The sequence below is a fragment of the Neolamprologus multifasciatus genome, chromosome 1, assembly GCF_963576455.1.
Source record: "Neolamprologus multifasciatus chromosome 1, fNeoMul1.2, whole genome shotgun sequence".
Classification (NCBI taxonomy): Eukaryota; Metazoa; Chordata; class Actinopteri; order Cichliformes; family Cichlidae; genus Neolamprologus; species Neolamprologus multifasciatus.
This window is the reverse complement of record NC_140439.1, coordinates 13,735,997-13,759,825: the sequence shown is the minus strand read 5'-3', so window position 1 is coordinate 13,759,825 and position 23,829 is coordinate 13,735,997. Positions and strand designations below refer to the sequence as shown.

At 40.4% G+C, this 23,829-nt stretch overlaps 2 protein-coding genes across 3 annotated transcripts in view; both read right to left on the bottom strand.

The window, feature by feature from the left end:
• ly75 (lymphocyte antigen 75) overlaps positions 1-14,633 on the bottom strand; it is a 31,810-nt gene extending 17,177 nt beyond the window's left edge. Inside the window, 18 exon segments of the mRNA XM_085149373.1 lie at positions 108-277; positions 388-423; positions 650-773; positions 1,038-1,109; positions 1,195-1,273; positions 3,139-3,281; positions 3,495-3,694; positions 5,728-5,897; positions 6,001-6,089; positions 6,508-6,615; positions 6,747-6,907; positions 7,184-7,372; positions 8,587-8,727; positions 9,324-9,443; positions 10,456-10,617; positions 11,107-11,280; positions 12,610-12,981; positions 14,340-14,633. Of these exon segments, the coding sequence (XP_085005499.1) occupies positions 108-277; positions 388-423; positions 650-773; positions 1,038-1,109; positions 1,195-1,273; positions 3,139-3,281; positions 3,495-3,694; positions 5,728-5,897; positions 6,001-6,089; positions 6,508-6,615; positions 6,747-6,907; positions 7,184-7,372; positions 8,587-8,727; positions 9,324-9,443; positions 10,456-10,617; positions 11,107-11,280; positions 12,610-12,981; positions 14,340-14,436 (2,607 nt within the window). The 5' untranslated portion in view covers positions 14,437-14,633.
• Positions 14,634-16,027: 1,394 nt separating this feature from the next.
• pla2r1 (phospholipase A2 receptor 1) overlaps positions 16,028-23,829 on the bottom strand; it is a 29,891-nt gene continuing 22,089 nt past the window's right edge. For both annotated transcript variants that reach the window (XM_085149481.1, XM_085149559.1), the window contains 8 exons: positions 23,581-23,722; positions 23,170-23,405; positions 20,671-20,863; positions 20,421-20,555; positions 19,345-19,467; positions 19,093-19,269; positions 17,155-17,190; positions 16,028-16,925 (listed from right to left, as the gene is read on the bottom strand). In XM_085149481.1, the coding sequence (XP_085005607.1) occupies positions 16,708-16,925; positions 17,155-17,190; positions 19,093-19,269; positions 19,345-19,467; positions 20,421-20,555; positions 20,671-20,863; positions 23,170-23,405; positions 23,581-23,722 (1,260 nt within the window). In that variant the 3' untranslated portion in view covers positions 16,028-16,707. The remainder of the gene's footprint in view (positions 16,926-17,154; positions 17,191-19,092; positions 19,270-19,344; positions 19,468-20,420; positions 20,556-20,670; positions 20,864-23,169; positions 23,406-23,580; positions 23,723-23,829) is intronic.

Here is a 23,829-nt window from a genome sequence, read left to right as displayed (position 1 = left end):
TCTCAAATAAACAGTCCAATATTTCAAAATAAAATAGGCTTTAATCAAAACTTCAATCAAACGTTTCTGATTATGTTGTTTGCCACTTGTAATAGTGTGCCACTTACTGTATGTATTGCCTTTTGGATTTTAATAGCAGCATTGGTGCTAGTTGGAGCTGCCAGTGTGCCGTTTTCTGAATCGCAAAAGAGCCTCGCCTCCTGAAAACTGAGCGGTGGCTTATTAACAAACCAAAACTCTGCTCCATCCACAAAGATGGACGTGTCATGATGCCCATCTGAAAAACAACACAAACAACTCTAACGTTACAACACATTTGAATAAAAAAAAAAAGTCAGACTAATGATAGATGCAATCACACTGAACAGATGATGATGAGGGCATTACCGGGATTGTACCACTCTGGCGTTTTCGGTGTCACTCCTGTTGAGACATCAAACAAAGAATTCAAGTAGATTTACGGTCAAGTCCATCAGGTTTTTAAATTATACGGAGACATCACTGCTGTACAAATGACTCTTTCACTTTATGGACCTCCAAATTCCTGTTAATTAGCTTAATGAGTGTTTTGAGCTCTTCCCAAACCAGTACCAGCCTTTATTTGGTGCACACACAGACTATACGTCATCGGTCACAGATACAAGCTCACCTCGGGGTATTTGGCAGACCCATTCCAGCTGCGCGTCACAATGAAAGGGTCTGGGGTAGAAAGGTATGGGAGACACGTCGTGCAGCAGATAGTAAAACACGTGTTTCAAGCTGTTCGTCATTGTCTGAGGACACAGATGGGTTTTGCACAAACATCACCAATAATGAACAAAAATCGGCAACACAATTCTGACATCACAGATCATGTTCACTGTCTGTTTGAGAAGAAAAAAAAACATGCAAGAGCTGTTTGTGTCTGACAGCATGAAACAACTTTTAATGCTGAGCTTTTGTAAGAGAAAGAATAGAGACTACAGATTCTAAAAAGCACACAACTGTGTAAGCCAAATGTTTCCATCTTTATTAAAAGTCTCAGTTTAGCGACCCACCTTGAATGCAGTGCAGTCCCGATCGTACGCATCGTCCTCGTAGAAATTTCTGTATGAAATATCTAGAGATACCTATTAAAGACACAAACATGATATGAAGCTCTCCGCCAGATTTTACAAAAATTGGTATACGTGTGTTTAGAGCTGGGATACTCACGGGCCGGCCGTCACTCCACTGCCATGAGCGATCTGCGGGGTTTCTCCTGTTCAGGCCGATCCAGAAGTACCGATTATTACTGCAAGAAGAAGAAGACACTGTGTTACTCAACCAGCCTTCTTTCAAGTAAGAAGATAATAATTAGAATTAAACATTAAGACAGTTTGATGTTTCACATAAGCTTTTATTTCTCCCCCCTCGCTGACTGAACTGCAATGTGCGAAATGCGAGCCGGGAGATGGTATGTGTTTATTTTAATGCTCGAGCCGAGTGCGCTCAATGTTTATGTGAGCAAAGAGACAAGTTTGAACTCTTAGGTATGCTCCCACGAAGACGAAGCAGCATGTTTACAAGTCGTCTCCTCGTTAAAGCGACTAGATGTGCCGGTCCGATAAAGAAAAGGCTGCCGGTACACACCCCACCACCTCCCGTACACACTCTTTTGTTTGAAGTGTGTATAAAGGTTAAAGCCATAACGAATATTGATTTGTTCATACAGGAAAGTTCCAAAGACTCCTGCCAACAATCACACTATCAGACATGAGTTTGACACATTGTACATGTTAGAAAAACAGAAAACTATAGAAGGACAGATTCTTCAGCATGACCAAGCCATTAACAATATAACTGTTATAAATGCTACACCACTTTAGCATTAGTGTTTCTATTAATAGAACTTGAGCTACTACAAATAACATTTTTGCAGCATGGGCGATTGTGGCTCAAGAGTTGGGAGTTCGCCTTGTAATCGGAAGGTTGCCGGTTCGAGCCCCGGCTTGGACAGTCTCGGTCGTTGTGGCAAGACACTTCACCCGTTGCCTACTGGTGGTGGTCAGAGGACCTGGTGGCGCCAGTGTCCGGTAGCCTCGCCTCTGTCAGTGCGCCATCACCAGTGTGTGAATGAGTGGATGACTGGTTGTGTAAAGCGCTTTGGGGTCCTTAGGGACTAGAAAAGCGCTATACAAATACGGGCCATTTACCATATGGTTAACTAGCCAGTTAATTCAAATTTATATAGCGCTAATTCACAATATTTGGCTCACACATTTTATAATGTAGGTAGGGTAAAGACCCTACAGTGTTTGGGCAAAACCCCAGCAATGTGAATGCTGAAGTCTCTGCCTTCCATTCTACCGTTAACTCAAGGAGCTGCAAGGGAGCCAGCAGTCTGAGAACTAAGTGCTCTATTGGGATAATCCAGTATTATGAGGTCTTTAGGAAAAGATGGGGCCTGATTATACAGATTTGCCTTTTTCCTGCAACTGGTCATACATTTTCTATGAATACAGAACAGAACTGCTTTTGAGAAGAGCCACGCTGACAGCTGTCTCTTTAATAATGACTTTACACTTGGAAGTTTTCACTAACTAAGATGGGATTTACAGACAATCCGCTATTACTGGTGAGCCAGCTCTCACCGGGCTTTATCCTGCTCGTTTCAGCAGCCAGTTTTATTTCTAGAGTGCCAATTCACAAAAACAGTCAGCTAAAATCCTACAAAGATCCTACAACAACACAGAGAAAATGGCAAGAATTAGATGACCCTCTATGAGTAAGCACTTGGTGACAAAGGGAAGAAACAACCCCCTTTTAACAGGAAGAAACCTTTAGTAAAACATGATTCAGGGAGACAGGTTTGGTTCTGTGAGAGCTGCCAATCGGCAATCTTAACAGACACAACCCCAGAGAAATCCAGAGCGAGGAATGATGCTCATTTTTCACAATTTTGAAACCTCATTTGGGCTTTTTTTTAAAAAAATAATTCAATTTGGGAATTTTTTTTTCTTTAATGTGACAAAAACAAATACATTTCTTTCTGCTGGTATACAAACAATAGTTCAGACAGTATTGCGTGTTCCTGTGCTTCACTTGTGACTTGATGCATGTAAGTAGTCCTTTGTTACTTATAACAGGAAACACAACTTGTGTTGATTGTGTGCCTACCTGATAGCCTCTCTCATAATGAAGTGTAGGGCTCTCATTTCATCCAAGTTTGTGAAACTGGGAAGATTGGCTCCTAGAGCCTGACAGAACCTCATGGCCTCCCCCCAGGAGCGCTTCCTGCTCAACCTTTCTTCATGAAACACCTGACAAGGTGAAAGAAGAATTTAAAACAGCTTAGATGGTGTAGAACTCAGTTTAGCTATAACCAAACTACATATTACTTCCTTTCAGGAGAAATGATCTTGAAGCCTTGTAAAAAAGACTTTAAAATGTAAAATCAGTGCAGTGCTTTTGCCACAAAACAAAAGAACCATCTCTTATTGGTGCTGTTTAAAGAGACACACACATACACACACCTTGTAGCAGTATTTGATGTTTGGCCTGGACACCCAGCCATTAGGACACGATGCATTAAGGTTTGGTTCTGGTTCTGGGGCAGGAGGTGCAATGAGGTCTTTTCTACAGATGGTGCCGGCCCTGAAGAGAGTGCAGTTCTTCACCTCCCACTTACCCAAAGGCTTTGCAGTGGAAATTGCAACACACCCTCCTTGCCGATCTATAAAAAAAATGAAGCAAAATGAAATTCAATCTCTAAAAGTGACATTTATTACATAGATTTTGTCTGTTACAATAACCAGTTCAGTGATGTTATGACATATTGTGGTGGAGCAGTCCATTAAGTTACTTGGGTCTTCATTTGTTAAACATCTATTATAACATATACAATTATATATAACATATATTTTCACACAAACATATAAGATGCTGATAGAAGTAAAAGAAAGTTCAGCTCTGCATCTTTTGGTGTAACCAATACCACCCCAATAGGGATTTATATCATTTATCTTTACAGTCAAAATATTGGCAAAGTACACCCTTACTACTTCCATAGTAATTAGGAGGGTAAGCAGCAGCCAGGTGCTACTAATCAAATGCACTTGCTTAACCGATGATCAGACACTATGAGCACCTCTATAAAAGCAGATGTTTGCAGGTGTGTGTCCGCAGAATGTCAAGGAGGAAAGTCATCAGCAATGATGTTAGAGAAGCAACTGTTGCTAGAGCTCAGACTCTTCAAGTCTCTACAGATCTCAGTTCAGTTTATGCCTGTACAAAGTGTGGCTGAACAAACCACAAGACCCCTGGAACAATCTGCTGTGTACAGACAAGTCCAAAGTAAAGATATCTGTCTATGATCCAAAGCACCATGTTTGGTGAAAACCAAACATAGCACATCAACAGAATGCCAACTGTGGCAAGCACGGTGGTAGAGGGGTCATGACTTGGGCTTGTTTTGCAATCACAGGATCTGAGTAGCTAGCAATCATTGAGTCAATCGTGAACGCCTCTGCATATCAAAGTATCTAGAGTCAAATATGAGGACATCTGTCCAACAGCTAAAGCTTGTCCCAAAATAATATAATGCAGCAGGACAACAATCCAAAGCACAGAGGCAAATCTGCAACGAAATGACTGAAAAAGAAATGACTCAAGATGTTGCAATGCCCCGGTAAAATCCACACCTCAACCTGATTGAAATGCTGGGTGAGACCTTCAGACTGCTGTGTATAAGCAAATGCCTGCAAACCTCAATGACCTGAAGCGACGCTGTCAAGAAGAATGGGCCAAAATTCCTCCTCACCAACATGACAGACTGGTAGAGTCAAATAATGATTACTTCAAAGTGACTGCTGCTAAAAGTGGTTTGATTTTTACACCATTTCTGCATCTTGGCTTCGTTTTTGCTAAATAAATAATGGCAAAATGTAATACGTTAGATGTTGCTGCACATCTTGGCTTGTATTTACCTCTTTTTAAGGAATGCTAAGAACTAGATCATTTTTTATTATGTTGACTGCATGTTAGTGAGTATTCTCAGGTGCACAGACATTTCTCTGAATAGCGTATACGGAACATATAAAAAGGGGGATGGCCATATTTACACTAGGTATGGATTTTGACTATAAAGGCCAGATTCATCAAACTTTAGGCTCACACGTCATAGCCTTCTCATTTCATGTCAGGCTCTTTGTTAATGACCAAGCTATAGGGGTATAATATATGAGTGTGTCTGGTAAATTTCACATTTCTAAAAACTTAAATGGTTGAGAAAAAAAAAATCAGTAAATCTGAGCCTCCACTGTATAAGTGCGACTGTGGCTCAGGGGGTTGGGAAGCGTATCTGTAACCGGAAGGTCGCCGGTTCGATCCCCGGGCTCTCTGTCCTGGTCGTTGTGTCCTTGGGCAAGACACTTCACCTACCGCCTACTGGTGTTGGCCAGAGGGGCCGATGGCGCGATATGGCAGCCTCGCTTCTGTCAGTCTGCCCCAGGGCAGCTGTGGCTACAACCGTAGCTTGCCTCCACCAGTGTGTGAATGTGAAAGTGAATGAATAGTGGCATTGTAAAGCGCTTTGGGTGCCTTGAAAAGCGCTATATAAATCCAATCCATTATTATTATTATCATTATTATTATTATAAAGAAACTGCTATTAGAGGTTCACAATTAAATACAATGTGTTGTAACACTATAGTCTGCTATAACATTTTATATACAGATACTTTAGCCATTAGCCCTAAGTCTTTGTACCTGGTTCAAACCCGCCCCAGTTGGTGTATGTTGCCACATCCGTCGACCCATCTGCCCTCACCCACTTGTACTCCCTGGTGCTGTTGATGTCCTGCAACCCTATCCAAAAATACTGAGTTTCCTTGCCTGCCGTCTCTTGAAGCAGACTATTAATAAAGGCCTGCTCAAACCTGGAAAGAACAGTCAAATGTGAGTGAGTTTCTTTAACTGCAAAACCACAGAAATGTAATATAGGTCATCTTTTGGACTGATAACAAAAACCCTTTTGATTACCTGTTTCTTATGGTGACGTTGCAACGGTCCTTGAAGCACACTTGCGTCATGTTCACTTTATAACAGGAATTTCCATGTCTCTTCCAACCCTGGTCAGTTAAAAAGAGTCAAATTTTGCAAGCTAGAACTACGTCTCTTTCACGATTCAAGTTATGACATGCATGCTGTTTTTCACAACAGGATTTCTTGTCAACAGTCGCATGAGTGTTTTTTCCCCCCACCATCAAGGATTACAGTTTTGTTTTCACTTTACAAATCTATTTGCTTCTATCCGCAACAGCTGCCAATAGAGCTAGACATCTGCTTCTCAACTCCTTTATGACTCCATAGTGCCATAAAAATCATCTGACCCTTACAGTAAGCTCTCGTTATAACACCACCAAACATATGCATGGGTTCTACATCCTTCTAACATATGAAATGTAATTGCTGGTGTGGAGGCGTAGAAGTATCTCACCACACATTTAGTAGGAAATGTAAAATACTGCTGGTTGTGAGAATACTCACATCTTTCGAGCTACATCCGACCTGTGCTGCTGATTCATTGACCTCTCCTTTCCTCTGGCACATGAAGGGCAGCATCTGTGTGCAATCCTCAATCCGCCAACTATGAAACTGTGGAAAAACAGACAGCGTGCATTTCTGTAAGACCTCAAACAGGACAAATGTAATGCTCTTGGCAGTACATACAAAAAATGTGCACACAAGGCTTGAGTACAGTGTGTTTCACCAACACACACACACACCTCTCCAGTGTAGGAGACACAGCTGGTATCCGAAGTGGGCTGGACCGGTTGTGATGGAGCCCAGTAAGTGAAGGTGATGGGTGCTCCGTCCGTCCAGTTAAAAACGGTGGGGTTCGTGCCGACACCAACCAGACCGATCCACACATCTAAAGTCTTGCCATCTGATGAGCAGTAACACACATGCAAACATTTTCAATTTCAAGCTTTGTTTAAATTTGACTCGAACAGTGAAAGCATAGGCCTGGAAATCATTCTCATCAAAAATAAGGCAGTAGGGTATAAATCACGATACTTCAGTACTAACCGTATGGCTCTATTAAAAAATAAAAAAATACATTTTGTACATAAATAGAGAAAAGGAGAACATGTTAGGAAGACTCATTAATATATTAATTATACAATTATTTATAACACAAGAGAAACTTGGACAGTATTACCTCCGTGGAAATTAGTGCTGATCATCTCTTTGCTGTCAATCGTGTGGAAACTGGCTAACACTCCATTCTCAGCTTTACACTGTTCCTGGGCAGCGTTGAAGTTCTTTGGCTGCTCCATCAACTTGTAACAAAGTCCGTTCCACGGCACCCAGTCATCCTTACACAACGTTTCTTTATAGACAAAAGAATCTGTAGAGAGAAGTCAAGTCACACAGAGGCCTTGAGGGGATTTGGGCGTTTTAGATCAAGACAATTTAACTTAGAGGGCTTCATATTTTGTACAACATCCACAGTGCTGTATTATCCTTAAACCATTTAAACCAATTTAAAAGAAAAAAAGGAAAAGGTTTTGTGAGAAAAAAAGTGACAGAAGAGGCTCAAACTTATTGTATTATTGTATTATGTTAAGGAAGAATGTATATTCCCCAATCTGTTGGTGAATGGATGCTTGAGGTTGCTGCCAGCTGCTTAGTGAAATGCACTAAAAATGTTATGATTGCTTTGGTTGCTAGCAGATTGCTGTGTTCACCCATTATTTGCATAAAAGACACCAACGTGTCTGCAAACACTCGCTGACTATTGGCTGGGCAGATGGTCATAAAGCTTCTGGGTTGTCGCCAGGTGAAAATGTTTACGAAGAGGGTGCTGCACCAAAAACAGATCGTGATTGCTTTAGTTGCCAACAGTTGTAAGATGCCAAGTTGTCTTCAGATGCTTGCCATTAACTCTACAACACTTCCTCACTGCAACCAGCACATTTCAAAAGGTTCAGCTTTGACTTTGAAGACAAATGTTGTCCATTTCCAGTTTGCATTATACTTTTCGATGTCTGAGAAGTACTTAAAAGACTGTTTGCAGTCTGATAAGACTTCCAGACAAACGATCAGCAACCGTGGCAACCTGCTAGCAGTCAAAGCAATCACGAAAAGATCTTTGGTGCAGCGCTGTATACCTGCTGCAACCCCTGGTCAGTTGGGAAATATACATCTTTCTTTTGTATGTGGTAGTTGCCAGATAGTTGCCCTCTGTTATTGAGACCTTAGCAAGCTGACAAACTAAACTAAGAATACTTGTTAGCATTGTTATTGTAAACTTATTAGCATGCTAACATTAGAATTCATCTCAAAAGCATTACTGCGTATCAGCACAGCTTAGCAGGGCCATTGGGATTAGCACATTATTTTTACCTTCATTTGACAGAACAGTGAGGATTTAGACAGGAAAGCGATGAAAGAAAGCGGGGGAAGAAACGCAACAAAGAGCCCCAAACCAAACCCAGACTGCCGCAACAAGCCCTGCGGTATATGTGGTGAACCAAATCGGTGCTCAAATCTTTTTTTTTTTTTTTTTTGTAAGTATGACTCAATAGAAGTGTAACTGCTGAGCGTCAGCAGCCAGCTCACCTGTTGTTGTTGTCTCACTGGCATTGACTCTCTTCTTGCAGACGTATGGCAGCCGCCTGTTGCACGCCATTGTTTCATAGTTGTTCTTAGAGTTCAGGACTCCACAGTCTGACAGAATGATGATGGAGGTGGAGGGCATTCCTGTTAAATATATAACCACACAAATATCAATAAAAATAAATAGTGACTGCGAGAAGGACAAGAGATGTGGGTATCATTCAAAGCTTAGCATATCAACTGTGCTTTGCATAGAAGTTCAAAGAACTCGGATCCAGCACAATCTTGTTGATGAGAGCAATCACAAAGAGTTGATATCAATAGAAAACTAAATGACTGCAATATACTTCATGCTACATTCATGCTTGCTCTTGTTAAGAAGAAATACACATTACAAAAGCTAGCAGGCATTACTCAGTACTATAAATGGGTCATTCAACAACATTAGCAGTCGCAGTGCCGCACTGTGTGGCACAGTGGGTTTCTTCACAACACTAGTTTCATTGTTTCTCTGACCGACACCAACGCTCCCTTTCATAGACGAGCAGAAACACAGCGTTGATGCAAGATTTGGTGTGGTGAGAGGACCAGGTGTTTCTGGCAAGTGAAACTGTGTTATTCTGGTTTTGTGGAAACAATGCCTACAAACGAGGCTGCAAAATGAGAACATGTGCAGCACAGTTCTCAGAGAGAATGAGTAGTAAGTAACAGGTGAAAAATACATTCATATTCACTGTTACCTTGTTCCCAGCGTAACATGGAGAGAGGAGAGCCATCTGACCACTGCCATCCTTGAGAAGTATCTAATTGGTGAAGGCCGATCCACATCCTCTCCGGCATTCTGCGAAGGCCGTCCAACACTGCACAATGCAACACCACAGCACACAGGACAAGTAAATGTAATAAAGGAAATTGTAAGTCTAATGCAGTTTCAATCATCAAGTTGAAACTTTAAGCCTCCACAGCTGTTTCATTTACTCTTTAGATGCAATCTCAATTCCAAAAAGATGGCCTGAAGATCACACGCATCCAGTTGCAGGCTGATGATAATAAAGTAAGATTTTGTGAGCTTTGCAAACCCTTAAATTCAGTTTCTTTAATGTACATTTTACACAGTGCTCCAACTCTTTTGGAAATGGGGTTGTATAGGCGAACATTTTACAGTTCACCCTTTTGTAATCATCCACTGAAAATCCCAAAGAATGACGATTAAGAAGCAAAGGACATAAATAAAACAAATTGAGGAAATGAAAAATATGTGGCTTCTATGACATCATACTTGGAAAATTCAGAAATAAAAAAGTAAGAACAAAAATCCCAGGACTTATTTAGACTGAAAGTTTGCAGTCGTTCACAGATTCTTTTCCTTTCTGTACGTCTCTACTCGTCACACAAGGAACACTAAATAGGAGAAGCAGACTAATAAACTAATAAAAGACAAAGCGATAGAAGGAAGGAGAAAGAAACTTTAAATAAAGTCATTTAGAAATCACCACAGTACAGAAAATATTCACATTAAGACAGGATTGTTTTAGAAGGATTAGTTCTGACTGACTAAAGGTAGAAAAAGTGTGTTTGTGTGTTTTTTATTATTATTTGTGTGACTAATAGTTCAAGACCTTGAGAAGCACAGGCCTGCTCATACAGTGACAATCGGAATAATGTTTGTCATTACTTATTTATACTTCTTTTAAAATCAAAATCTCGAGCATTACTCATGTCACCATTATTGCATTTTTTTTTGTTGTAAATGAGGCATTTCTGTCACAAAGACAATCTGAATGTAGTTATTTTTTTTAACTTTTGTGTTTTTTAAATTGTATTATGGAAGTAGCCGCAGTAATAGAAGTACTAGTAGTAAGTCAGTCTTACAGATTGTAGAATTGAGCTCATCAGGCCCAGAGAAACTAAGCAGATCTGCTCCCTGACTGCGACACGAATCCAGAGCTTCGTGCCAGGTCACCGCACCATTGGTGACAAACTCATAGCATGAATCGCCGTCTGGACCAGCAAAAAGAGTCTGGCAGCCCTCCTCTGCAAAGTCAAAGACACAACAACAGTATCAGTATCAACAGTTTGTGTTTCATGTAGCTTCGGATATTCAATATTAACAAAGAAAAGTGGATTTAAGCTTGGACACATTTATGTGCAACGAGAATAAGTCATTAATATCATGAACGCGAACTGTTATATTAATATAACAATATACAAAAAGATTATTAGGGTAACTTTTTTAAATAGGGTAAATATTTTGATGTTGATATAAGAATATATTCTTTATATATAATATGAGTCTAAGGTTATACTGCTACATGTGCTGCAGACAGTGCTAACTATTAATGGAGCTGACCCCGCCCTGTTGGTTAAACTGTGCAAAGACATCACTTGGAAATGACCACACACACAAAAAAAAATCTGCTTTAAATGCTCTCAAAAATAAATATGTTAGGGGCTTGGTGAATAAAGAAACAATTAAAAAACATTAAACCATTAAAACTACAAGTAAATAAAAATACGACATGCCAGGTTTCAGACAGTATCCCATCTTCTTGTCTTGGTCATAGTCTGAGGAGGTGGCACACCAGGACATTCCAGGGAATTCTGCATCGGGGAGGCATCCATGATACCAGCTGTTATTGTACTTGAAGGGGAACTCACAGGGGCTGCCGGCAGAGTTCCCATCCATGGTATGGATGACTGCACCGAGAGAAGAAGTGAACAAAGTCAAAGATCTATTTCAAGCCCATGGTAGTCGTTTCATTTCGACGACTCGTAAATCATCTCACAGCAGTGACGGATGAGATGAAATTTGATGCCCTCCTGCAAACACCAAAGCACCTTCTTCGTACCATAATACACACAATCAAACGTGAGCTTCCAATATAGACAGCTCATCCTACTCCTTAGATCAATTCCTGTATACTGATAAATAAATGAATGTGAAGAAGGGGAGGTTAGGCTTGTTTATAAGCCAACGTCTCTCTTCCTTCCTGCACCTCCAACAAGTCTGTGCAGAAACTGAAATCAAAGACGATGCAAAAATTGTGCTTTGTTTATTGCTTCAGTGACAGAAAAGAAACAAAGGCCCAGGAAAGGAGTTTTGATTCAGTTAAATGCTAAACGTAGCATGTAAGTGCATCTTCAACTCAGTTTGCATCATCATTGTGATTGAATTTAATATTCATGCTCTCTGCACTCAAACTAATTTTCCTGTATTGCCACAAAAAGGATCTGAACACATAATAATGGACCATTTGAAGAAGAACTTCTCTCTAAATGTTACTGCAGACATGAAAAATGACAATAAACAAGATGCTCTTCTGTTTCAAATAGGTGGATCAGACGTGGCGTTTGAACAGGCCTGGTTGGTCTTGCATCATGTACTTCTAGAGCACCTCCTCTTCTTGCATAAGCTTCAGTGTCCTTAATCAAGAGCTTAAACTGTTTTAATAACACACAGTTATTTAAAATGTTATGGCCAAACATTCAGTCACTACCTGAATATTTCTTTAACCTCGCAGTGTTCAGTGGAATGTGCATCAAAACAGGAATGAACGCAGAAAAGAAAGTAAAAGTCTGCGTTACGGAGCCTTTGCACCTTGCAGACATGCTACAGACGATTGCACGACCACAACGACAAACAAAAGAAACGGAACAGGCAGACTCTACGTTTTCAGAGCAAGTTGAACACCTGGAATTTGACACCCTGTGTTGTTGCCCAGCACAAAGAAGCAATAACTGAGAGGCCTGACAACAATTAAGCTGATCGGTGTGTTTAAAAGGGACCAGAATTTGTATGGTCAGGTGACACAAGAGCCAGAGGTGTAATGTGTTACAAGCCTGGACTGTCTTCACATTTAGTTCAAGAAGTGAACACAACAGAAGCGCAAGCTGACTTTAACTAATTTCTTGACAAATTAGTTCCTGAAGCACTATTCAGAAAAAAGAAAGAAAGAAAGAAAAGAAAACAGCCAGTCCATGTAAGCAATTCTGTCTCTTAGATAAGAGAAAGGAATCCACACTTACCGCGGTATGGCCTCTGGCAGATGTTGTCTTGGGATTCTCCTCTTACCCAAGTGTCATTAGTTTCCCGACTGAGCGCTACTTTCCCTTTGCTGACCGCCAGGCCCATCTGATAAACAGTGTAAACAACTCCATCCAAACAGCTCCACCATAACAGGATGTTGGAGCCACAGTCGAACATAGTCAACATCTTGGAACTGACGTCCAGCGCCATGCAGAGCGATGTTCCCACATGAAAGAGCCGTTGACCTGAACCCCACTTCCACTGTTGGGACTTGCTGTTTGAGTTGCAGGTGGCGAGGCTCAGGTTTGCTGGACCACTTGCACTCAGGCATTTCCCTGTGCTCTGGTGCTGAATGGTGAAAGCATCCTCATCTGTGATGACAGGACAGAAAACACAAGTTTAAGGGGGACTTATTACGCCTGGCTTTGCATTTTTAGTCCCTAGACGGTGCTAGAGTAGCTTGGCATGAGCCACAGTTCAAAAATAATCCTCATTTATCTTCCCCTGAGTTCATTCCACTTCTCAAACAATCCATTTCAACGCCCCCTCAACTCCCTTTAAGGCAGCCTTGGTCTGATCGGCTGCCCCTCATCGCTACTGTGTTCCCACACTGTCACCAGTTCTCAGACATAATTAAAGTGAAGAGGTTTGCAGCTCTTTATCCTCATTTTTGAACTTAATTCTAGAGTAGCTTTGCATGACTCAGCACAAAATAAAACCTGAAGCCTCTCTAAGCCAACTTTATTCTGATTGGCTGGCAGGTCCGGAAAGCACCTTTAACGAGCTAGATTCCATTCCTTGCATGGAAGTTAACTTACATGTTTACTGTGTCTCACTAAATTTTAACAAAAACTTTATTATTTATTCATTTATTTAATCGGGACGTCCCTCGAGATTAACATCTCTTTTTCAAAGGAGACCAAGCCTTTGAACCAGTCTGAACCGTGACAATTTAGCTCACAGGTTTTAATTGCACACAGGCAGACCTCACTGTTTCAAACTTTGACCTTGTTTCCATGATTAATGTGGGCACGCACCACTTAGAGATCTGAGACTGACACATAAAAAAATGCTTTTTAAAAAAATTATATATGCAGTGTAAATGCATACCAATACAGCTCTATTAGAGTGAAACTACTCGTTTAAATGAATACATAATAAATATATATACACAAATATCCCCGCACGGAGAATTATTCCTTTGACTTCATAAAAGAGTTTCATATTTATGCTGAGAGAGGGGAACTATAAAAGAGGACAGTAGGCGGGGACAAGGTGATCTGGGTAAATGTTTACAGGCTGAAGCTAAAGAACAACTGAGCAGGAATACTATCAGAGTACAGTTTCGACTTGGTGTCACGGCAGTAATCTGCCGATATTTTGGATCTACGGAGCTGCTCGGGACGGAGGGAAGGATGAGTTAGCGATTTCTTTGACCTGTCAGACATAACACTGGGGGCAAGAAAACAACAAAAAAATAAAACAAGCAAACAAAGTAATAATAATAATAATAATAATAAAACGATCATCAATCTACATAAGCAAAAGCCTCGTTTGTATCTCCATCCAAAATCTTGTCAGTTAAAAGTGTCTGGCATCCTAAAAATGAAGTTCGCGTTTATATGAGACAAGTTTTTGCTCATTTGCGTCAAGTGAGGAATAAAGACGCGACTTGGATGAGAGTGTGGCAAGTGAACAGAAATGAAACCAAAGTGTCGGAACTACTCACCTAAACCTGCAGCTGGTGAACCAGTTCCCCAGTGAACAGCTGCCTCCAACAATATCAACAAACAAAGACAAAGAGGCGCTCTGGATAGACTCGGCATGGTCACGACCGAGTCTTTCTGTTATAATCATAAAGCCTCCTCTGAGCGTGGCGCACTTCGTTTAGGCCGGTTGATAACTGAGCTCCAAAGCGAAAGTGATCGCCGACGCCACCCAGTTCTCCCAGTTGAAAGGCTTGTCATCCACTGAGTCCAAGTCAATTTAGCAACAAACTTCCGCTTTACGAATAAAACAACAGCAACGACAAACCTTTCGGGGGGGGTTATGAGCGTCTGATCCATCTTGCGTAGCAGACACTACAGGCGCATGCAGAAGGACTCTAATAGAACTCAAAATTATATATATATCTATATCTATATGTAAAACCATATCCACATAAAATAAAATAAAAATAAAATATTACAGCTCAGGCCCGTTTTATGCAATAATTATGCAATTTACATAAATATAAAAAGGGGTGTTTCCAACATGGTAAGAAATGAAACCAATTCCATTATAAAGTGAAACCCTAAGTCAAATTAGACTTTTATTTTTTATTTTTTACCAAAAATCAGTATTATCAGATACAATTTAAAAAAAAAATATTAGAACACATTTACATTTAAAAACATATCAAATTACGAGTTTAAAAATGATATTAGGCTATCCCAAATTTGAGAAACTTCAAATAAAAAACAAAAATAGGACTAAGGAGTAAAAAGTGTTCCAGAATTATGTTACAAATTTAAATACTTAGCCAAAAATCTGATATTTTTAAATTACGATATTGTCAAAAAAAAAAAAAAAAAAAAAAAAACCCTAAAGAAAAAAGTTGACGTAGTGAACCGTTAAATTTTAATTTGGAAGGTGGCGAAGTTCTTCTTCCGGTTTCGCCCTCAAATACCGTGAACTTTTCTGGTTATTTTCTGGCGTCTTCCTTTCACATACCCTGCCCACAAAGGTATTTTACCCGGTTTACTTCGTACCCACTCGGATGTTTCCCTGAATAATCGGGCTTTCAGGTGTTTTTTCATCTACTGTCAAAGTCCCGTGACAGCTAACAGCTGATCGCCTGTCCTTTCATTTCTGTTTATTCTCTATTATTTCACCAGCTTCGTTACCGATAATTACACATACACCGAGACCTTTGTGTGTTTTACAGAGATCAACAAAACACCTGGTGATTATTAAATTATTACTTAAAGGGCACCATGACAGGAAAAAAAAGTTTTCCCTCAGGACAGTGAAGAAATTTATCAAGAAATTGTTTCAGGGTGAGATCATAAAACATAACAGATAACATTCAAGGGAAACCGATAGGCACGAATGGTTTCCTTTGATAATAAAAAAGGACAATGACCTTTATGGCCCTACATCATTACTATATCAATAACATTATTCCCCAGGCAGTCTGGAAGGACTCTGATCTCTCTCCCTCACGTCAATCTAAGTTTTTAGATTTCTTTCTGGTAAAAACAGTAATGCCCAAAAGACAAAACATAGTTAAATACGAGATGCACAACCTCACTGTGGTTTCTGCTGGCATCTTTTAAGTTGGCCGTCTAAGAGGAAGTGTGGGGGTTAACGTGATGATACAAAGAAAACAACACCAGGCAAATTGAAAGTAAGTAATAATGAAACTAACAGGAACCATTCAACCAAATTCGATTTATTAAAACACAAATAAAACTGTGCAAAACATATATCCCTCTGTGTTCTTTTCATCAGCAGCCAGAACCAAGCAAATCTATTCAGTCCCGGTTCTTATTCGGTCATGAACAACATACAGCACGTACACATGAGAGAATAAAAAATGACAAAATAAGTAATACTGACAAAATACTGTACCATGCATACAGACCCATCAACAGAAGTCTGACTGAACAAAGCATCATTGTAAAGAATATTTTATCATGAACCGTACTCATGCTTGACAATAAAAGTGACTTTTTGCCCTGAAAAGAAGCCCAAGAGCATGTCTTAAATTATTCTCCTTAACACTGTTTACAAATCATAACAGAATAAATCCCGGATGACATCAAACGGAACCTCTTCAAACAAGTCCAAAGCTCTTTAGCGTCCCTTCTTGGTCTGTGTGATCTCTTAGTCTGTGGTCTTCAAGTCACTTTGCAAGTGTTTGGTGACCTAAATGGTGCGAGTAAATGAAAACTAGAGACGCGCTCAAAACTGCTTGCCGTCATCATCTCACCACTGTCCTGAGGAGTCAGCATCACAGTTTTACAGTGCAGCGCGGCATCCGTACCTGACGGTGACAAGGTGACAGAGCGCGGGAGGACAGCAGAGGCTTCGAGGAAGAAACAAGCCAACGTGTGCTACTCTCCCGGGGGAGGCTCCAGGTCTGCGATGAGAACGTTTCCATCTGACTCCGTAGCCTGCGAGTCCGTTTGCCTGAAATAAGCGCTGCCGAGTGTGGGGAGCCGCTGGAAACGTCCAGAGCTCCTCTTGTACAGAAACCACATTACCCCTGCCAGCAGGATAAAGATTAGCAACGCTGCCAGCACAGCAGCAGGGATGACACCGTGATGCAAACCTGAAACAACAGCAGCTCTTATGTAGTTGTGCTCTAAATTTAATGTGTGAACCTCTTATTAAATAGCATGCAAAGGGCTTAAACACTGCAGCAGGAATCGCGGTCAGCATGTTTAACCACATCTTTAAGCTGAACGTGGCTATGCAAAATGAAACAGCGTCCTCACACATATCAAACCTACGAAAAATACTCAATGTTTTTAAGTTATTTAGCTTGAAATGCACTTTACCATTCAGCGGTTTCACTTCCACCTCAGTATTTCCATCTGGAAAAGAAATGCACAACCGTTTTTAACTCATGAGGTGAGAATATGCAGCAAAGATCAATAAATAGGAAAAGTTTATGCTTTCAAATGTTATGTTACGGTGCAGCAACAATTATCAAAATAATCAATATGAACATTTGATTTATTTTAGGTCTCAATAATGATTTCCAACCATTTCTATAGAGCTGAATATATAAAACAAACAGACAAACAAAGAAACCTGTGAGTCCACCACACTGAACCAGTAAATACAAGTCAGGAGGGATTTCAGCTTTTATGTTGTTTATTCCATGGTATGACCTCAACATCCAAATGCTGCTGCAGAAATTGAGAGTCATCAGATCAAGCAACATTTTTCCTATTTTCTAATGTCTAATTTTGGTGAACCCGTGCAAACTGTAGCCTGACAGGCGTGGCACCTGGTGTGGTCTTCTGCTGCTGTAACCCTTTGTTGTGTATTCAGAGATGCGCTTGTAACCTGTGGTTATTTGACTTACTGTTTCCTTTTTATAAGATTGAACAAGTCTGACTACCCTTCTCTGACCTCTGACATCGACAGAGTTTTTCAGTAAGCAAGACTCTGTTAGTCTCATAAGAAATGACTTGGGCCACTATCAGCTAATGTACACCCCCATGTAAAAGATCTTGGTTTCACTTTCGATTCTACCCTCAAGCTGGACAAACAAATAAACTCAGTTGTTTGTGGCAGTTTTTTCCAACTCAGCAGCATTTCTAAACTCAAAAGTATCATCTAAAGATCTGGAAACCGTTATCCGTGCCTTCATATCATCACGTCTTGACTACTGTAACTCTCTCTATTTAGGCATCTGTCACTCAAGCCTGTCCCGCCTGCAACTTGTTCAAAATGCAGCCACAAAGCTCCTGAGGGTTACCAGAAAGAGAGAGAGTATTACTCTGATACTCGCATCTTTACATTGGCTGCCAGTTAAATATAGAGTTGATTTAAAGGTTTTATTATTTGTTTTTAAAGCCCACCAAGCTTGGCTCCAGGTTACATTTCTGATCTCCTTAGCCTGCACCTACCCACTCAAACTCTGTGCTCCTCCAGTCAGATGTTTTTACTGGTTCCACGCTCCCAGTTAATATCTAGAAGTGGCTTTCTCCATTGCCGCTCCTAGACTCTGAATCAGTCTTTCCTCTTTTAAAAAATCCTCTTCCTCTTTGGAAATCTTCAAATCAAATTTAAAGACCTATCTTTTTCCAAAGGCTTTTGGATCTCTTTGACACCTCATTTATTCTGTTTTAGCTATTCTCATCTTTTATCTCATTGGATAATGTATGCATGTGTATATGTATACATGTATTTTATGTTCACGTATGTGTGCTTGTGTGTGAATGTGTGTGTATGTGTACACTTTTGTATATGCATGTGCATATGTACACATACATGTATATTTCTACAAAGAAGTATATATAAGAATCTGCCTGTGTGTGTATATATATGAATGTGTTACAATGTATCCCAAACTATCCTGCCTTCCCTGTTTTGAAGTTTGACTTGTCCACGTTGAGAGCATTAAAATGAGCTGCAAACACAGATGAGCATGGATGGATGGATTTCCAAGAGAAAGCAAAATACTTCACCAAATAGTTGCTTGCTTACTTTGCAGATTTGTGTTCAGAAGGAGCTGTTTGGCTGCTCTACTGTTTTCACCCAAAACACTAAAAACTGGCTGTCAGTCGGAAAACCAAAACACTGAGCTGAAAGACGTAGAAATAATATTTAGAGTTTGATTCAAATCTTCCTCCAGCAGAGTGAACAAGGAGTTTACTTTTGTCTCTTATCTAATCTTCTCTGTACTCCACTTTTGTTTTAATGTCAGTTCTTTTATTTTCTTTGTGACTTAGGTGCAGATTTTGGGAGCCTCTGATTCACGTTACCTGAGATGATTTTGCAGATGAAGCCAAGCCGCTCTGTGCACGGTGTAAAGTGCCAAGTACCATCAACTACCCTAGTAGTGACACAGGAATCCTCAGTCAGCAGCTTGGGGTTTGGACCTTTGTGGGGCCAGTTGGTGTACTCCATTGGGGAACCATCTACCCAGGCCATAGAGTCAGCTAAAAGCAGATTCCTCACTTTAATGACACGACATTGTGTTTATCTGATGGTACAGAAAAGTGACTGACTCTTACTGTCAACGTTGAAGTGCATCCCCAACCATAAGGTCTGGGGAAGGAACCTCGATGACCAGAGCTGCTCCATGATGAAACGGTTCTCTGTCTCATCCTCAATGGTCAGGACATCGGAGGTGTTGACTAGTGGGTGACAAAAACAGAAACATGACACACTCACGATAATTAGTGTTGTAAAGGAATGCGAATATGACGAAAATATTTATTTGCTTTCTTACTAAAAGGCAGACGTTTGAATTTAACCTTCATTTTTGAATGCAATATATGAGCAGATAAGCTGAGAATGCCGGCCTGACTTTGAAGAGATAGGAGATAGGAAGCAGGGTGAAACAACAACTTGGCTCTGTCCTGTTATAACTGTGAAGTTGGCAGGCGAGAAGAGACGTCTTAAGGAAAAAAATCAAAGAAAATACCAGACAAATAACCCGCCGCAAAAAACAAAACAAAACACAGCTTAACTTTACACTTTACTTTTTATTGCTGTGGGTGGATGTTATCTTTGCAGAGAGACAGTCTCGTTGTTTCATCCTGCTTCTGAACTTCTTGCCAAGTTCAGCTAAGCTTCATTAATCTAGGTGCTGCATGTGGTCCTACAGTGCTGTGAAAAAGCACCTCCCCCTTTTCTGATTTCTACATTTTTTGTCAAACTCGGATGTTTCAGATAAACAAGCACATTTTAATATTAGAGAAAGATAACCCGAGTAAACACAAAATGCAGTTTTAAAATGATGGCTTCAGCTATTAAGGGAAAAAAGCTCTTCAGATCTATTTGTCCCTATTTGAAAAAGTAGTTTCTCTCCTTGGTGAATCATGAATGAACTGGGATTAACCACACTTCATTTCACTAGCCACACCCAGGCCTGATAATTGGCAGACCTGTTGAATCAAGAAATCACTTAAATAGAACCTGTCTGACAAAGTAAAGCAGGTTAAAGTAACTCAAAAAGCAACACGTCATGCCACAGTCTGAAAAAACAGCTGAGAAATAAGGTCATTTACAGCTATCGGTCTGGAAACATTAACAGATAGCAGCTGCGTTGGTAGTGACTGTAAGTTATATCCGACGAATAGCTTACCTTTATTCCTGCAGTGCTCTCTTGACTTCTCAAAACTACGTTTCTCCGCCACGGACTCAAAGCTGTAACAACCATGTCCAAATTTCACCCATGTGGAGGGACACGCCATCACATTCGCAGTTAACGGTTTATTGCCTGCGAGGGACAGCAGGAGAAGGCGGGAAATGGGTATTTTCACACATTCAACAGAAACCAAAAGCTGAATAGATGCAATGTCGGGTGCACGGATTTTCACTGAAGTAGCACCGACTTGGCTTGGAGGGACTTTGGGGAACATGGCACAGGGCTCCTGGCAGCAGAGTTTCACAGTCAGCTCGCCGCCAGCCTCCATTCACGTCCATGTACACGCACTCGCCGGTCTCAAAGTCGTCATCGTCGTCGGCTGCGTCCCAGTGCGTGTACACTGTGTCGCTGCCATCCGACCACTGATAATTGATGCCGCTCTGTAAGCAAGCACAGTCACAAAGTGTCAGTCATGACATAACTTTAAATAAGAAGCAACCAAAACGTTCCTGAAATCAGTGCTGACACTTGCGTGGATAAACCGTCATTAGCGCTGGGTTTCTACCAGTGTGTCAGGTGTATTTCTTCAGACCAACACCCATTTTATTCTATATTTTACTGCATAAAACCATCTGTTATGTTATATATTTAAAAATCAAAAAACTTTATTTAAGGAGATATATGTTTCTGAGGGAGAATCTAGCTACTGGTCAATGTATTACTGACTAAAATTAGCTAAAATTGAATTCAATTTATTTATACAACACCAAATCACAACAACAGTCACTTGAAGGTGCTTTATACTGTAAGGCAGACCCTACAATAAAAATGAGTAGCTGGCTTATCTTTAACATGATTAATAAAATACATATAATAGAGGAAATCAGCTCCTCACACACACTGTGTTCATTTGTCTCGACGCTCAAGATATTTTACAGTGGCTAGGAAGACTGACGGGAAAACACGTGCCCCTGAGATCTCTACATGGGCAACACGCCAACAGAAGTCTCACTAAGGAATAAGACAGTGATATCAACTAGAGTGATGTCCTCTAGTATCAAATGCTTTTGCTTCAACTCCGATACATCCCACACACCCAGAAACGTCTAAATATCACTTCCCTTTGTCAGCAGAAGTCCACAGCCCCACCTATCAGGAGTCACAAATCAGATCCCATGACACTGAAACAGGTCCCTTTAATCTGATTGTTCAGACTGTTAGCATTGTGTGCCAACTTCCTACTTTCTATCTCAACTGTGTGACAGCAGTACATTATATATATATACCAGGGAGGATATATTTTTTTGGTTGTGTTTACATGTGTGAGGCTCATTCTGGTTGTAAACATAACGGTTTGAAAAGTTTTTAATGCATTCTGCTAAAAGGTATGTAGTGTGGGTTCATGTTAAGAAGCTATTAAAGGTCGGCTTCCATCCACCGAAGTCTTCAAGGCCAACTTAATGATTTATTTAAAACTCACAAAAAGCCTTATAAGTGTGTTGTGTGTAACATATAGAAAGTAGTGCATAAAGATTTAAAATGTCATGTCACACTTGACCTCTGACCTCTCTTTGAGATCAACAGATCAACAGCTTTATGGATATATTTAAGACTGTTTCTTACTGCCAGTGTTTGTACCGACAACATAGAGGCATACAGAGAATAATGTATGGGGATTCTAAGTATCACGTTTTAGTTTTCCTTCAAATATCATGTCATATTTGATGTCTGATATCACTTTTGCATTTCATGTCTGCCTTTCTTTTAAGCAGATCCCAAAATGCTTTATTTTTCTGGACTACAAAGATCTTAAAGTACATTTAAAAGGAGCAAGGAAAACAAAGTGAATATATATATGTACAAAAACAAATACTGTTTACTTAAAAGCAAATACTGTCCACTGAGTGAGCTGCCTTGGGAAAGGTTTGCACTCTGAGTGCTTCGTCTGGTGTAATGACTTCGGTTTATTGCTTATTACTCTGTTAGTGTTCAGCAATAAGGATGTGCTGTCATTTTGTGTCATCATATGTGGTTGTGCTTTGAGGTTAATACTGATTGTTTTGTTCAGTATTTCATTCTCACTGTTGCTTTCACAACTTGCAACATTTTCATCTGCATGTTTAATGATCTGTAACCTTTTAGTCTTGTCCAAAGAAGTGGACTTTTCTGCAAAAAAACAAAGTGCACAAGGACAAAGTGAGCTTTGCTGGAAAAGATAATAACATTAAAAAAACACACCAAAAAACAACAAATGTAAGTTAATTGAAGTTAAATCTTTGAAGTTTTCCTTCTTAATAACAATTAAATTGAATGCGTTAAATCTGAAGACAGGAGCTTGGTAGAAATGCTTTTTAACAAAAAATGTACTGCATAACTCTGAACTCTTCACACTAAGGTTTGGCAGACATGTGACCACTAACCACGTGGCGCTAACTTGATGTGTGATGTGTGTAGGATCACGTGAAGATGGCCCCAGTCATACAGGCTCAGAGACTGCTGTGTGACATTCTAGTTGCTAGGGAAAAATGTGTATTCCCCAAACAGCTGGCAAAAACCTCCTGGTGATTGTGATTTAGCCTTTAGGCTAACCAGCAGCTGCACATAACTAAGAAAGCTATTTAGGTATTGGAAGCAGTCTGTGTATGTCCAAAAAGAATTTGTTTAAAGATACACACAGTAATATCTCACACAAACACACTACAGAGGTATACAGTACATAACAGATAAGAGGATAGAAGGTACATACGTCTACACTGTACAGTCCAATCCAGTGCGGCGCTCCCAATCTATTGACAAGGAAAGTAAGGAAAGCCTGGTGGTAGGCATCTGTAACGCTCACAAGGTCAGAATCATGGCCTTTGCACTTATTCATCGCGTCGTACCAGCTCAGGTTGCCAGTCACAACCTTGTAGTTGCGGTTCCTGTACTCAATAATTTCTGGGAGAAGGTGGTGGTACGAGTGGGTGGGGCGTTTGGATGGATCTGTGACAAGAAAGCAGGAAGGGGTGTGGGGAGAACTCAGGGTTCAGCATGTTGGATTAGTTCATACACAGCTAATGGATCGCTGATTAGCTTTGCCATCATCCATCCATCCATCCATCCAAACCTTCAGAGCAAAAAAACAAAACCAAAGATAAAGAACCTGAGGGAGCCTTACCTTGAGGTTTCTGACATACAAAGCCATACCCGCTCTCGCTGCACTTCTCGTCGTACCACTTCCCCGTCAGGTGGAAGTTGTGGTTGTTGGACAGGACAGTACACAGAGGCTCATCAGTATATCCTTGGAGCCATGTGTCTTCCTGAGAACATAAAGAACCACTACTAAAGAACTACTGACAATAGCACATTTATTAGCATGTGTCACCTCTGTTCACGACAAGCTCGTTTCAGGAACAGTGAATCACTA